Source organism: Staurois parvus, unplaced genomic scaffold (genome assembly GCF_062004578.1).
Source record: "Staurois parvus isolate SC_StPar_1 unplaced genomic scaffold, SC_StPar_1.0 ptg000003l, whole genome shotgun sequence".
Lineage (NCBI taxonomy): Eukaryota > Metazoa > Chordata > Amphibia > Anura > Ranidae > Staurois > Staurois parvus.
Window position 1 is genome coordinate 102,404 of NW_028317799.1, and position 17,197 is coordinate 119,600.

Here is a 17,197-nt window from a genome sequence, read left to right on the forward strand (position 1 = left end):
ATGTACTTGATTCACCTCCGCCAGATCATCCCCCGCAGCTATCACCTTTTGTATCACCTCCCCCTTCCTTTAGATTGCAAGCTCCACGAACAAGGCCCTCACATTCCTTCTGTACTGAAAGTATTGTAATTGTACTGTCTCCCTTATATTGTAAAGCACTGTGCAAACTGTTGGCGCTATATAAATCCTGTATAATAATATTAATGTAGGGATCAGAGGATGGAACCACAGCATACCGCAGGGGACACAGGCATCCACCACCAACAGAACTGGCAAATGCCAAAGCAGCAACTGTAGAACAGAGCTACGGGCCGCCACAGAAGTGGGTATCTTACTTCTTTTCCTGCACAGTTGTGCTAGGATTAGTTAAAGAATGACAGGGTCTCTTTTATTATGTACCCACACTGTGGGCATCTGAGGAGTTGCAAAAAATATACATTCCACAAATGCGAACAAATGAGAACATAGCTGCTATACACAAAGCTCTGCCACTACCTTTAAACTGGGAAAACTCTAACTATTCCTTCTGGCTAATGAATCTATCTTTCATTGCAATAAATAAAAACAAAAACTATATTCACTGTACACCAACATCGCAAATTACACGAAGGGGTCTAGTTATAAGTCATTCGTTGGAGGAATGTCTCAAGCATTTGTCTGGGTTGTGCAAATTTTTTCTTTCATTTTCTCTAACACTATGACTTCCTAAGATCATTGGCACCATCTATTGGCCAAAATGCGGTCAATTTTCTGATTAAGGTATTTTAGAGAAATATACCACATTTTGGACACTAGATGGAGCTGACAATCATAGTAAGCATTACTGAACATACATGGGACATTTGTACAGCCTGGGCAAATGCTTGTGACATTCATCCAACAAATGTTTCAAATACAGACCCCTAAGACTGAATTAAAATATTACCTGGAACTCTAAAAGCCTTACATTGAAAGCATTCCTGGGTAATATATGTTAACCCCACTGCAGACCAGTCCTCTCTATTATAAATAAAATTTCACGTGTCAGAAGATCAGGACTAGTATTGTTACAATTGAAAACAAAAAAAAAAGAATGGTCCCAACTGTGGTAACTTTTGACAAACCGATGAAAAGTTAAGGTGCTCATACACAGACAAAAGGTTTTAACTTTGCTGACAGCAGACTCCTGAGACTGGCCATATACAGGCAGATATCTGCAAAATACATTTGAGCGCTACTTGCGACCAATGTGAGGCAGTTGAGCTGCAAATGAGTTAAATAGATTGCAGATTTTGTGAGAAAAGGAAGGAACATTGGGCTGGGTTTGTGCGCAATCCAAAGATCATCATTTTAAAGGTTTGCAAGCCTTTGAAATACCTGCTGTGCTGCAAAAACTGCCCCCAACACCGTATAAAACTAGCACAGCTGACCGCGTAATATTTGTGCTTTATAAAAGATATGCAAATGTAATTGTCAACCTCATTAAATTGTGTGTTAAAAATCCACAATGGGGTGTGGGGGAAATGCATCCTTTGGGGAAAAGCAAAGGGATTGCCTGTTTTTTTAGCATGCCTCAGTCAGTTAAATGGTTAGCTCCCCTTTTCATAGAAAAACAGCAAAGATTGGTCACAAGGTGGTAGAAATGATCGGCTTTTGATCATTACAGATATGGATTAAAAGACAATAGTTGCTGTTGAATAGAGACTGGCAATGACTGGACACTGCACGGCCAGGAAAAGGGTGACTACTTTTGTCTGTTATAAAGCGGTGCTCAGCAGGATTGCATGCAATTCTGCATATAACCCTGATGGAAAATGCATTTAAAGAGAACCAGTCACTTCTGAAATCACTCATTCACCTTGGCACAAGTTACATTTTCTTATATGGTCTGTCTTTGGCTGTCTTCAAGAAGTCTTTCATAGAAAAAAAAAACCACCCGACTCCCTGATGATGGTCTGCCCTGCCCAATTTAAGACCATCCTCCTGCATCACTGCAAGCACAGCAACCCACTCCACCCCTCCCCTACCTGACATCACAGGAGACCCTGTTGCCTTGGCCATTCAGATCAAAACAACAAGGTCTCTTCAAAGCCAGCCCTGTTCTTACCTTCCCAGCATTACCCTAACACTCCTTCTTTCTTTGCAGCAGCTGCAAAATACTGTATATACCGTATACCCCGTAAATAATGTTTTTGGTATGGGGGACTATCTGACTTCCTTCCATGACCGTGCTTGGGTCCTAGCAGCTAATGACTAGGCTACAACGCTGTGAACCCACACCAAAAAAGCTAACGGTGCCACTCCAAGTTCCTCTATCCAAATCCAGTAACTCACACTGTGGGCGATGGCTTTGAAACAGCCTGTCCTGTCTCGATGCAAGCAGTACAGCAAGGAAAGAGACCCCCCCAAATGCCACACACCGGCAAGATCCACCAACCATAGAGTAAAAGCAGCCTCAGCCCAGCACTGTCCAGGCCATGCAACGCGTTTCACACACATACACCCCACCTCCACGGGGCTTAGTCATGGACCATAACTAAGTCCCCTGGGAGGGGTGAAATGCAGTGGTGGAGAGGCCTGGACCGAGCTGGGATGAGGCTGCTTTTACTCTATGACTGTCGGCCCTTGTCGGTGTGCGGCATTTGGGGGTTTCTCTTTCCTAGGCTCCAATACTGTCACAAGAATAACATGACCCCTGAAACCTTAGCCAACACAACATCTGGTATTTTGTGACAGAAGTTACAGAGGAAGGAATGGCAGGGTAGCGAAGTGAAGGTAAAACTGGTTTAGGAGGGTAGGATTTAAAGAGACAATGGAACTTTGCTCTGAATGGGTGAGGTGTCAGGGTCTCTTTAATTCAGAAATGAAGAGAGTGAGCAGTGGCTATAGGTGTTCCATGCATTAAGGCACAAGGTCCACTTATTTGACCCCCCCCCCCACCCTACCTAAGAAATGCTGTAGGAACACAGCATGATGAATAAAATCTTAAAAAAAAATAAAAAATATGCTCATCTTACCCCTCAGTTTCCAGGTGCTTATTGTGGCTTAAATCACTGAGTCTTACAGCAGGATCTTGGAACAGATGCTCCAGCCATGTGCATCCTCAGGATTCCCAGGCTCCTGTGAGAAGTCCCAGTGATGTCACCTGTGCCTAGGCGAGCTCACCAGAAGCTGGACAGAAATTTTATGTTTTAGGCTGGCCATACATTATACAATTTTCTTGAGAATTTTGCTTTAGATTTACCAAAAACCATATAATATGAGGTCAAACCTAAACAACACTTTGAATTGTATCCGATTAGGCAGGCTCTTGCACTACATAATTGAAGGTAAATCTAAAGGAAATTGGGCAGAAATTGGACAGAAAATTGTATACCATACATTAGGCTGGCCATACATTATACAATTATCTTCCAATTTTCTGCCCAATTTCCTTTAGATTTATCTTCAACTGTGTAGTGCAATGGCCGGCCTAATTGGATACAACTGAAAGTGTTGTTTAGGTTTGTCCTCCTATTATATGGTTTTTGGTAAATCTAAAGCAAAAATCTCCAGATAATTGTATAATGTATGGCCAGCCTTATACAATTTTCTTGAGATTTTTGCTTTAGATTAACCAAAAACCATATAATAGGAAGTCAAACCCAAACAACACTTTCAATTGTATCCAATTAGACGGGCCCTTGCACTACAAAGCTGAAGGTACATCTAAAGGAAATTGAGCAGAAAATGAAAAAGAATATTGTAAGAAAATAGTATAGTGTATGGCCAGCCTTAGGCTGACCATACACTATACAATTTTCTGTACAATTTCTGCCCAATTTCTTTTAGATTTACCTTCAACTGTGTAGTGCAAGGGCCCGTCTAATTGGATACAATTGAAATTATCGTTTAGGTTTCACCTCATATTATATGGTTTTTGGTAAATCTAAGCAATTTTCTAAAGAAAATTGTATAATGTATGGCAAGTCTTAGGCTGGCCATACATTATACAATTTTCTTGAAATGTTTGGCTTAGGGTTTACCAAAAACAATATAATAGGAGGTCAAACCCAAACAACACTTTCAGTTGTATCCAATTAGGCAGGCCCTTGCACTACACAGTTGAAGGTAAATCTAAAGGAAATTGGGCAGAAATTGGACAGAAAATTGTAAGAAAAATTTATAGTGTATGGCCAGCCTAATGCATACATTGTAGAATTTTCTTGACAATTTTGCTTTAGATTTACCAAAAACCATATAATATGAGGTCAAACCCAAACAACACTTTCAATTGTATCCGATTAGGCAGGCTCTTGCACTACGTAATTGAAGGTAAATCTAAAGGAAATTGGGCAGAAATTGGACAGAAAATTGTATGAAAATTGTATAGTGTATGGCCAGCCTAATGCTGGCCATACACTATACAATTTTCAGTCCAATTTCTGCCCAATTTTCTTTAGATTTACCTTCAACTGTGTAGTGCAAGGGCCCACCTAATTGGATACAACTGAAAGTGCTGTTTAGATTTGACCTCATATTATATGGTTTTTGGGAAATCTAAAGCAATTTTCTAAAGAAAATTGTATAGTGTATGGCCAGCCTTACTCTCAATTTTTACTGCTTTCCACCAGCATTATGTAATCGGGTGGGGGGCTGTTAATGCCAACTAAGGCTGGCCATACATTATACAATTTTCCTGAGATTTTTGCATTAGATTTACCAAAAAACATATTATATGAGGTCAAATCTAAACAACACTTTCAATTGTATCTAATTAGGCAGGCTCTTGCACTACATAGTGGAAGGTAAATCTAAAGGAAATTGGGCAGAAAACTGTAAGAAAATTGTATAGTGTATGGCCAGCCTTAGTAAAGGTACTTTAAAACAGCTGCAATGTTTATCATAAAATGTCAAAGCTTGTTTCAAATTGAATGAATAAGCTATTTTAAAAGTGACAGATCCTCAAACAATATCTTGATGAATATGGTCAAGACAACGGTCTTTTCTTCTAGTGTATGAGCACCTTAACTGGTTTCCTCCCTGCCCCTTCAGACAGCTGCTCTTTATAAGAAATGAGAACCTAGATTTCGTGTCAGGTTGGCTCTCTGCACTATGCTGCCTGTGGTTTAATCTCCTGATCAAACTCTAAACGTTATCCTTGGACCACTTGTGTGATAAGATGGGGGCAGTGATGATGAATGGAGGCTGGATGTAGGACTGTCGTAGTGAGTGTGTAGTATTGTTCATGGATTAGAAGATGGAGAATATTGTGTATATATGGGAGATGAGGACAGCCTCTCAGTTCTCTTGCCCCTCTATGATTCGTTCCCGTCTCTGCTGTGCCTCCAACACCGCTAGTTCTTTTGCTTCTTTCTTCTGATTCCGAGCTTCATACTCCAACCTAAAGGAAGAATTATTTAAGAGCGTTATCATACAGTAAGAAACAGGGGCAGACTGACCATTTGGAAACTCGGGCACTGCCCGAGGGCCCGGGTCAGTAGGGGGCCCCATGAGATGCCCCTGGCACCTTTTTCATAGGCTTTTTTGAGTTTGGGCAAGGACACAGGGGCCCCATGATCCCCTATTGCCCGGGGGCCCCATGAGTTGTCAGTCCGCCCCTGGTAAGAAATGGTCTAATTATTACAAGTGCACAGAGGTGACTAGCAGTCAGTACAGAGGTTCTCCAAAGCTAGATAAAGCTTAAAGGCTCAAGGTTTTTTACCTTCATGCATGAAGGTATAAAACCTTCTGTGTGCAGAAGCCCCCCAGCCCCCCCCTAATACTTACCTGAGCTCCATCTCTATCCAGTGATGTGCACAAGAGCAGCGGCTCTGCTGGGTCTCTTACTCCTCATTGGCTGAGACAGCATGGTATTGACACAGTTCCAGATGATCCACATTGGCTCACAATTGATATGATCCAAAAATATTTAGACAGTATAAAGGTGAATAAAGCACCTGGAGTGGATGGCATATACCCACGGGTTCTTAAAGAACTGAGCTCTGTCATTTCAAAGCCATAGTACCACTGGATTGGCGTGAGGCCAATGTGGTGCCAATACTTAAAAAGGGATAAAAAATCTTTAGCAAGTAATTATAGACCTGTTAGTGTAACTTCTGTAGTTGGGAAGATACTGGAGAGTTTAATAAAAAACCACATAGATGAGTTCTTGCTGGAAAAAAAATATTTTAAGCAACAGACAGCATGGATTCATGAAAGACAGAAGTTGTCAAACAAATCTGATTTCTTTTTATGAGGAGGTGAGCAAACCCTTGGACAGAGGGGTGGTGGTGGACATGGTATACTTGGACAGAGGGGTGGCAGTGGACGTGGTATACTTGGACAGAGGGGTGGCGGTGGACGTGGTATACTTGGACAGAGGGGTGGCTATGGACATGGTATACTTGGACAGAGGGGTGGCGGTGGACGTGGTATACTTGGACAGAGGGGTGGCTATGGACGTGGTATATTTGGATTTTGCAAAAGTGTTTGACACAGTTCCCCACACACGGCTAATGTGTAAGGTAAAGTCTACGGGCTTGTAAAAATCTGTATGTAAATGGACAGAAAACTGACTAAAAGATCGTATTCAGAGAGTAGTGGTTAATGATTCATACTCTGAATGGTCTAGGGTTGTCAGTGGTGTACCCCAGGGTTCAGTGTTGGGACCCTTACTACGATATAGGGTCTGGGATTAAAAATCTAATTTCAGTCTTTGCAGATGACACCAAGCTTTGCAGTGGAATAACGACCTTACAGGATGTCTCCAACTTACAAGCCGACCTCAATGCACTCTTTAATTGGTCAACTATGTGGCAAATGAGGTTTAATGTTGATAAATATAAGGTTCTGCACTTGGTGGCTAAGAATATGCATGCATCATACATACTGGGGGAATCAATGGTGGAGAAGGATCTGGGGGTTCTGGTAGATCACAAGCTTAATAATGGCAGCAATGCAAAGCTGCGGGTTCTAGAGCGAGCAAAATCCTCTCTTGTATTAAAAAAGGTATAGACTCCAGAGAGAGAGATATCATTCCCCCGGTACAAATCATTAGTAAGACCTCATCTGGAATATGCAGTTCAGTTTTGAGTACCAATTTACAAAAAGAACATTGGGGAACTGGAGAAAGTACAGAGAAGGGTAACCAAACTGATAAGAGGCATGGAGGAGCTCAGCTATGAGGAAAGAATTTATTCTCTTTTGAGAAGAGAAGATTAAGGGACGATATGATCAACATGTATAATACATAAGGGGGATATGATCTCCATGTATAATACATAAGGGGGGGATATGATCACCATGTATAATACATAAGGGGGGATATGATCTCCATGTATAATACATAAGGGGGATATGATCTCCATGTATAATACATAAGGGGGGATATGATCTCCATGTATAATACATAAGGGGGGATATGATCTCCATGTATAATACATAAGGGGGGATATGATCTCTATGTATAATACATAAGGGGGGATAAGATCTCCATGTATAATACATAAGGGGGGATATGATCACCATGTATAATACATAAGGGGGATATGATCACCATGTATAATACATAAGGGGGGATATGATCACCATGTATAATACATAAGGGGGGATATGATCTCCATGTATAATACATAAGGGGGATATGATCTCCATGTATAATACATAAGGGGGGGGATGATCACCATGTATAATACATAAGGGGGATATGATCTCCATGTATAATACATAAGGGGGGGTATGATCACCATGTATAATACATAAGGGGGATATGATCACCATGTATAATACATAAGAGGGGATATGATCTCCATGTATAATACATAAGAGGGGATATGATCTCCATGTATAATACATAAGAGGGGATATGATCTCCATGTATAATACATAAGGGGGGATATGATCTCCATGTATAATACATAAGGGGGATATGATCACCATGTATAATACATAAGGGGGGATATGATCACCATGTATAATACATAAGGGGGGATATGATCTCCATGTATAATACATAAGGGGGGGATATGATCTCCATGTATAATACATAAGGGGGATATGATCTCCATGTATAATACATAAGGGGGGATATGATCACCATGTATAATACATAAGGGGGATATGATCTCCATGTATAATACATAAGGGGGGATATGATCTCCATGTATAATACATAAGGGGGATATGATCTCCGTGTATAATACATAAGGGGGGATATGATCACCATGTATAATACATAAGGGGGGATATGATCACCATGTTTAATACATAAGGGGGGATATGATCTCCATGTATAATACATAAGGGGGGATATGATCTCCGTGTATAATACATAAGGGGGGATATGATCTCCATGTATAATACATAAGGGGGGATATGATCACCATGTATAATACATAAGGGAGGATATGATCTCCATGTATAATACATAAGGGGGGATATGATCACCATGTATAATACATAAGGGGGGGGGATATGATCTCCATGTATAATACATAAGGGGGGATATGATCTCCATGTATAATACATAAGGGGGGGATATGATCTCCATGTATAATACATAAGGGGGGATATGATCTCCAGGTATAATACATAAGGGGGGATATGATCTCCAGGTATAATACATAAGGGGGATATGATCTCCATGTATAATACATAAGGGGGGGATATGATCTCCATGTATAATACATAAGGGGGGATATGATCTCCAGGTATAATACATAAGGGGGGATATGATCTCCATGTATAAATACATCAGTGGGTCATATAGTGAACTCGGTGTAGAGCTATTCACCCTGAGGTCATCACAGAGGACAAGGGGGCGCTCTTTACGTCTGGAGGAAAAGAAAAGTAATCTCCAAACACGGAAAGGTTTCTTCACAGTAAGAGCTGTGAAAATGTGGAATAGACTTCCTCAAGAGTAGGTTCTGGCCAGCTCAGTGGATTGCTTTAAAAAAGTCCTGGATTCTTTCTTGGATACACAGAATATAACTGGATATAACATTTATAGGTAAAGTTGATCCAGGGAATATCCGATTGCCTCTCAGGGGATCAGGAAGGAATTTTTTCCCCTGCAGGAGCAAATTGGATCATGCTTTGCTGGTTTTTTTTGCCTTCCTCTGGATCAACTGTGGGTGTAGGATTATAACTTTTTTTTTTCTTTTTTAATGGTTGAACTGGATGGACTTTTGTCTCTTTTCAGCCAGTCTAACTGTGTAACCAACCCCCCTCCCCCCCCCGAAACCTCTGAAATAACCCTGTTTTTGTAAAAGGCTGCTCTTAAAATTATGTGTATGCTGGGGCATTATTGATTCCACAAACTCAGTAATTTGGAAGACGTCAACAAACCTTTGATTATATTGAATTTAAAAATATATTTATCATTCAAACACTCACATGCACTACAGTACAGACCTGTTTTTGATAATCCTCTGTACAATGTCATCAGTTGTCAGGTTGTTTCCGCTGTCCACTGTTCGGAATATACTGCGGCGTTTGGGCTCCTGAAATATAACAAATTGATTATGATCTAATATAAAGCAGGAACAAGTAGCTGCCGAAATCGCTAAACGTAATTAACTATCAATTACAATGTCCTTTGAAAAATAGAGCAAACTGCAAATTAGCCACTGATGTTTAACCAATTCAATACCGGGCAATTTCCCCCCTTCCTGCCCAGACCATTTTTCAGGTTTCAGCGCTCTCACACTTTGAATGACAATTGCGCGGTCATACAACATTATACCCAAACTAAAATTTTATCATTTTCTTCACACAACTAGAGCTTTCTTTTGGTGGTAATTAATCATCTCTGGGGGTTTTATTTTTTGCTAAATTAACAAAAAAGACCGAAAATTTTGAAAAAAAAACACGTTTTTCTTTGTTTCTGTTATAAGAGTTTGCAAATAAATAATTGTTCTTCATAAATTTAGGCCGAGATGTATTCTGCTACATTTTTTTGGTGAAAATAACCCAAATTAGGATGTATTTTTTAGTTTGTAGGAAAGTTATAGAGTTCACAAACTATGGTATAGATCTGAAAATTGATCAATCCTGAAGTACTGACGGCCAATCTAATTTCTTGAGGTCCAAGAATGTCAGAACAGTACAGATATCCCCCAAATGACCCCTTTTTGCAAAGTAGACAGTCCGACGTACTTCATAAGAGGAATGGCGAGTTTTTTGAAGTTGTATTTTTTTGTCATAATTTTTCGGAAAATGAAAAAATAACAAAAAATTATTTTCACTATTTTTTTTTTACATACTGTCACCAGTGCAGTACAGCGTCATCATATAACTGGCATGGCGGTGATCAGGGACACTGACTGGTGACAGCGTGAAAAAAAAAATTTTTTTTTTAATTTTTTTTTATTTAAAATTTTTTATTACATTTTTTTCTTTTTTTTAAGATTTTTTTTTCTAATTTCACTATGTCCAAAGTAGTACAATGTTACCATAGTAACATTGTACTACTTTGGGGAAGTGATCAGTATTTTTTTTTTTTTACACAATTTGCTTATAGCAAAGAATTACTTTGCTATAAGCAAGCATTTACCTGAATGACATCGATTCATTCAGCTTTTTTTTTTTGTGCTTAGCTTTGATTTGGCCACAGCTAATCACATGACATGTGCATGTGATTAGCTGTGACCATTCACAGCTAGTCACTAGTATACAATGGATGGCATGAATGAAGCCATCCATTGTATACAACTGTCATGTGACCTGCTGTGATTGGTCACAGCAGGTCACATAGTACCGACAACAGGGGCCGGTACTCAGATCTGTCATCGGCCGTGTCCGAGGTACACGGCCGGTGACAGATCGCGCCGCTGCGTGGCTCTGCAAGCGTGCAAACTGCGCATGTGCGGGAGGATGCCATATGGCGGCCTCCCGGAAAGGTAATACATTTTTGCGGACGCCATTTGGCCATAGGCCGGGCGTCAAATGGTTAAATGTGTCTGTGCCCTCCTTACACTATGCTAACAGTACAGGTCACCTAGCAGAAAAGCTCATCAAAAGGTCCTCATTTTTATCAATTTCCGTGCACGCATTTGGTCAAACATTGTAAAACCATGGACAATCAATTTTGGTTTTCAGATAAAGTGTTGCTATTTTTTTGGAAACTGCAATGTGGCCAACCATGTAATAACAATTTCGAGGGTACGCCTTTAAGGATAAGATTTTTATCTAAGATATGAAATGTCTGATCTAGACACGGACATATTACAAACACATCAAGCAAATAAACAACCATCCAGACAGCCCACAGGGGGGAAAAAAAGGAAAAACAAAATGAAGGTTTATAAACAAAAACTAGAAGTGATGTCTAAATTATTGCTGCCCTAGGCTACACATTTAAAAAGCGAATGCAGTAAATAAGATGCAATGGGGGGGCAGAGATAGGAAAGAAACAAAATATGTATTATGAACCTTTTATCATTTATTATTACAGTACTGCTGAGCAGATGTGTCCAAGCGGGGAGCGGAATTTACTATAATGCCCTTCCTTCAATCTCAGAATACTTAACAAGCACTGCCGCCTCTCCCTTTGGACATAAATGACCACCACCCTACCAGGCACCATTGTGCGAGAAGACAACTGTGACCAATGCTGTTGGCTTAAATCGCCTTATTATTACAAGGGAGGCTTAAATATGTTTCAGAACTTTCGAAACACTGCAAAGGGTATAAGGTATGAATGACAGGCAATCATACCATTTGAAACATTGTGGTAGCTGGCACCAAGCTCTCAGTAGCAGATCCTTTAAGTCCTCTAAGTTAAGAAGTGGGGCCTCCATGGATCGGACTTGTTTTTCCCGTATCATCCTGTATCTCACAGATGTTTTATTGGATTGAGAACTGTAGAATTTGGAGGCTAAGTCAACACCTCATATTTGGTGTTGTGTTCCTCAAACCTTTCTTGGATTCATCAGACCAGGCCACCTTCTTCCATTGCTCCGTGGTCCTGTTCTGATGCCATTGTAGGGGTTTCTGGCTGTGGGCACAGGTCAGCATGAGCACCCTGTATCTATGCAGCACGATGGGTAGCTCAGAGAAGCTTGCTTTGCAGCTCCCTTTGAAGTAATTGTAAAGGGATTAGATGATTGTAATACATGTCATACTTAGCTGTTCTGTGCAATGGTTTTGCAAAGCAGCCCTGATCGTCCTCTTCTGGGACCCCCCGCCAATTGTCCACCGAAGTAAGCCGCTTGCTATTGGGGCACTTGTGTGGGCTTGCTCCTGAGCTGGCTCTGTGTGTCTATAAGACACACAGAGTATGGTTTGGCCCCGCCTCCAACTCCCTCCTCACTGGCTGTGGTTGACAGTAGCGGGAGCCAATGGTTCCTGCTACTGTTTCTGAGTCAATGCAGAGGAAGAGAGCCAAGAGAGCCTCTGCTCTCACGCACATCGCTGGGTCTAGATCGGGCTCAGGAGATTATAAGAGGGGCTAGGGGGCAGCATGTTTTTATGGGCCCCCAGGCGGGTTGTGCCATAATGTGCTAGTATGTGCTTCACCCAGTCTTCCTTCCGGGTTCTGTGCCTACAGCCGCTTGAATGGCCGGGCCGCAATGATGTCACTCCTGCGCACGCATCGCAGCAGCACACAGTAAATGTTCACTGAGCTTCAGCTGACAGGCAGGAGGAAGCATTTATGACAGAAGAGACCGATAGAGTCTCTTCTGTCATAAATATCTTGTCTGGGAGCAATTATTTAAAGAGAAAGTTTAGGCTCTCTGATAAATCGGAGTCAATGGTTCATTTAAGCTCTGCAAACAGCAAGCTTCTATCAGCACAGCTTAAAAACTAATTATAGTAATTATTTGAAAGGGAGACTAGAGCCTTATCTACCGGCAGGTTAGAAACCTACATAATACTCAAACAATATTTCCCTCACTATACAAAAAAAAAAGTATTCATACCCCTTGAAATTTTCCACATTCTGTCATGTTACAACCAAAAACGTAAATATATTTTATTGGGATTTTATGTGATAGACCAACACAAAGTGGCACATAATTGTGAAGTGGAAGGAAAATGATAAATGGTTTTCAAAATTTTTTACAAATAAATATCTCTAAAGTGTGGCGTGCATTTGTATTCAGCTCCCTTTACTCAGATACCCCTAACTAAAATATAGTGGAACAAATTGACTTCAGAAATCACCTAATTATAAAATAGAGTTCACCTGTGTGTAATTTAATCTCAGTATAAATACAGCTGTTCTGTGAAGATCTCAGAGGTTTGTTAGAGAACATTAGTGAACAAACACCATCATGAAGGCCAATGAACACACCAGACAGGTCAGGGATAAAGTTGTGGATAAGTAATAAATATAAATAAATATCTCAAGCAATAAATATCTCACGGAGCACTGTTCAATTCATCATCTGAAAATGGAAAGAGTATGGCACAACTGAAAACCTACCAAGACATGGCCGTCCACCTAAACTGACAGGCCGGGCAAGGAATGAATACAAATGCAAGCTGCACTTTTTAGATATTTATTTGTAAAAACGTTTGATAACCACTTATTTCCCTTCCACTTCACAATTATGCGCCACTTTGTGTTGGTCTATCACATAAAATCCCAATAAAATACATTTACATTTTTGGTTGGAACATGACAAAATGTGGAGAATTTCAAGGGGTATGAATACTTTTGCAAGGCACTGTAAATGGGGCCAAAGGCAGCACAACATCTTTTAGGTTGGCTAGAACATGTTTAGTAGAACCAAGAAAGTTATAAGCTTGCTATTAATATGGGACTTAAAAAACCCCCAAAACTCCAGGTATTAATATATATATATATATATATATATATATATATATATACACACACACACACACACACACACACACACACACACACACACACACACACACACGCGCGCAGTGGGCAAAATAATTATTTGATCTCCTGCAGATTTTGTTTGCCCAATTACAAAGAAATTACAAAGAAATGAAGGGTCTATAATTTTTATCATAGGTGTATTTTAAATGATATATACAGAGTGTCAACCAAAAATCCAGAAAAAAACACGATACAAATGTTATAAATTGAATTGTAGTTCAGTGAGTAAAGTAAGTATTTGATCCCCTATCAACCAACAATAATTCTGGCTCCCACAGACTGGCTATGAGCTCATGTGGTAGACAGATTAGTCCTGTCAGTTTAAGAAGGTGCTCCTTACGAACACTTGTTATGTGTATAAAAACACAGCTGACCGCAGAATCTCTTTCTTCAATTCAAATCTCACCATCACCATGGGCAAGACCAAAGAGCTGTCAAAGGACGTCAGGGAAAAGATTATAGACCTGCACAAGGCTGGAATGAGCTACCAATAGCAAGAAAGTTGGTGAGAAGGAGACAACTGTTGGAGCGATTATTCGTAAATGTAAGAAATACAAAATATCCATCAATCCCCCTTGGACTGGAGCTCCATGCAAGATTTCGCCTCATGGAGTAAGATTGATCATGAGAAATGTGAGTGTTCAGCCCAGAACTACACGGGAGGAGCTTGTAAATGATCTTAAGGCAGTTGGGACCACAGCCACCAAACATGATACACTACCATGGATTGAAATCCTGCAGCGCCCTCCACAAGAAGGCACATGTACAGGCCCGTCTGAAGTTTGCCAATGAACATTTCAGAGCAGGATTGGGAGAAAGTGCTGTAGTCAGATGACACCAAAATTGAGCTCTTTGGCATTAACTGGATTCAACGTGTTTGGAGGAAGGAAAATGCTGACTATGACCCTAAGAACACCATCCCTACAGTCAAGCATGGATGTGGAAGCATTCTGCTTTGTGGCTGTTTCTCTGCTAAAGGTACAGGCTGACTTTGCCACATTCAGGGGCCAATGGACGGGGCCATGTATTGCAAAATCTTGGATGAGAACCTTCTTCCCTCAGCCAGAACACTGCAGATGGGTCGTAGATGGGTCTTCCAGCAGGACAATGACCCAAAATATACCGCCTAGGCAACAAAGGAGGGGCTCAAGAAGAAGCACATTAAGGTCATGGAATGGCCTAGCCAGTTTCCAGACCTTAATCCTATAGAAAATTTATGGAGGGAGATGAAACTCTGAGTCGTCAAGCGACAGCCAATATACCTTAAGGATTTAAAGAAGATCTGTAAAGAAGAGTGGACCAAAATCCCTCCTGAGATGTGTGCAAACCTGGTGACCAACTACAAGAAACCTCTTACCTCTGTGCTTGCCAGCAAGGGTTTCTCCACCAAGTACGAAGTCATATTTTGCTTGGGGATCAAATACTTATTGTACTCCCTGAATGGCAACTCAATTCATAACATTTGTATTGTGTTTTTTTTTTTAATTTTTGATTGATATTCTATCTCTATCATTTAAAATACAGCTATGATAAAAATTATAGACCCTTCATTTCTTTGTAAGTGGGCAAACCTACAAAATCTGCAGGGGATCAGATAATTTTCCCCATTGTATAATAAAAAATGTTTATTTCTGTTACAGGATTAATCTTATTTTAATAGCCATATTTTACTAACTTGAAAAAACAAAAATAAAAACTTAAAAAACAGGAAAAATGCTACACTAGGAAATCCATTGTATAGTTCATGGCAATCCACATAACTATGCAAACAGAGTTTTATGCAAGTTAAATCTTATATCGTTCTGATGCAATGTCCCCAAGTAAATGTCTGGAGCAGGGGTAGCCAACCTCTGTACTCCAGATGTGGTGAAACTACAAATCCCATAATGCTTTTGCCTTTGGCAGTCATTCCTGTGGCTGTCAAGAGTCTTAAGCTGGAAGGCAGGAAGTGGCTGGATTTCAATCCATTTATGGGCAGGCTGGTTGTACTGAAGTCGATCCATCGTGCGAGTAATCGTATTCTGACAGCTGGGAAAACCTCTGCTGTCAGAATACAATAGCGCAGCAGGAGGGATTCCTCCATCAACAGAGAGGTGTTGATGGGGGAAGCAAGCTATTTTCTTTCCTTCAACCTGCGGTTGATGTAAAGAAAACTGCATAATCTATTGCTTGCCTTACAATGCCTCATGGCCACAACAGATGGAGGAGTACTGAGGGTTGCCTATCCCTTATCTATAGAAATCTGCTTTACAGAATGTCTCAAAAGCCTGGAACATAAGGAAATGTAAAGTCACTGGGCAAATTTACTGTAATGGCACTTGGTAAATTAGTTCAAAAATAGACAAGTTCAACAAAGAAAGAAAACAGACTCCCATCTGTTATACACAATATACATTTATATGGCTAAAATCTGGGACTTTGTTCTAAAGAAAAACTTCAGTTTTGTTTATCGGAAGAGAGCTGATGTCTGAGTACATATCCCAAGTGTGTCTGTCTCTCCTCGCAATGGCATTTACAGTTCAGTAGTAAAAATATCTGCTGTATAGTTCAGCCGCAGATGTAGTCAGACTCATATAAGTGGAATGTCATAAGCTGCCATTGGCAAATTCATTCACGCTGTATGAACTGCAATTAGCAGATGAAAACACTTAACCATACGTGATCATAGATTATGAGTCTCGCTAGCTTTGAATGATCTATTATTAATCCTCTTGTTATATGGGAGAGACAAATAGAGATCAACCTAATGCACAAATCCTTTCTATAAGACATAGTTCCTCACATATTGTTTTTTTTGTAAGCTCCTTGGTATAGTTCATACACCTTAGCCCTGATCCCCCGGGGCGCAAGACTCATGACAGGGATTGGAGAATTTGTGGTTCAGCCAGCCAAAACCAGGTGGACCCCATTCTTCAGGGGACCTGTAGAAAAAATGGTCTACTCAAGAACTAGAAAGGGCTCTCCTGAAGGGAAACCCCATGGAAGTGGTAGAACCTGACCATAAGGAAATAAGCCCTCTCCCCAAGTCTTACATAGCAAACCTAAAGGATCTACACCCTACTATTTGGAATGAAGTTAAAGCGCAAAATGTAAAAATAAATAAGTGCTGTGGGGGTGCCAAAGTGAAAGACCAATGGCTGGCCTTCCAGCTAGTACAACAATTCCTCTAGTCCCAGCAAAAAGACCCAGTCCTCTTGCATGTGAAATAAAAGCATGCAAGAGGTGCTATGACCAAGGTGCCGTACTAACAACGTAGTGAGTTGCCCCACCGTAAATATTTCTGGCACCCCTGGACTGCCACTCCAGGGGCACAAGCACCGTGAAATTTTCTCGACCTAGTTCCTCACACACAAAGACTGAAGACATTCAATATGCCAGAGATTG

General features: G+C 40.5%; 1 protein-coding gene across 1 annotated transcript in view; it reads right to left on the reverse strand.

Moving 5' to 3' along the window:
- Window positions 1-4,481: 4,481 nt before the first annotated feature.
- Window positions 4,482-17,197, reverse strand: part of PCYT2 (phosphate cytidylyltransferase 2, ethanolamine) — a 53,607-nt gene continuing 40,891 nt past the window's right edge. The window contains exons 12-13 of the mRNA XM_089669390.1: window positions 9,373-9,461; window positions 4,482-5,362 (exon numbers count right to left, since the gene is read on the reverse strand). Of these exons, the coding sequence (XP_089525516.1) occupies window positions 5,260-5,362; window positions 9,373-9,461 (192 nt within the window). The 3' untranslated portion in view covers window positions 4,482-5,259. The remainder of the gene's footprint in view (window positions 5,363-9,372; window positions 9,462-17,197) is intronic.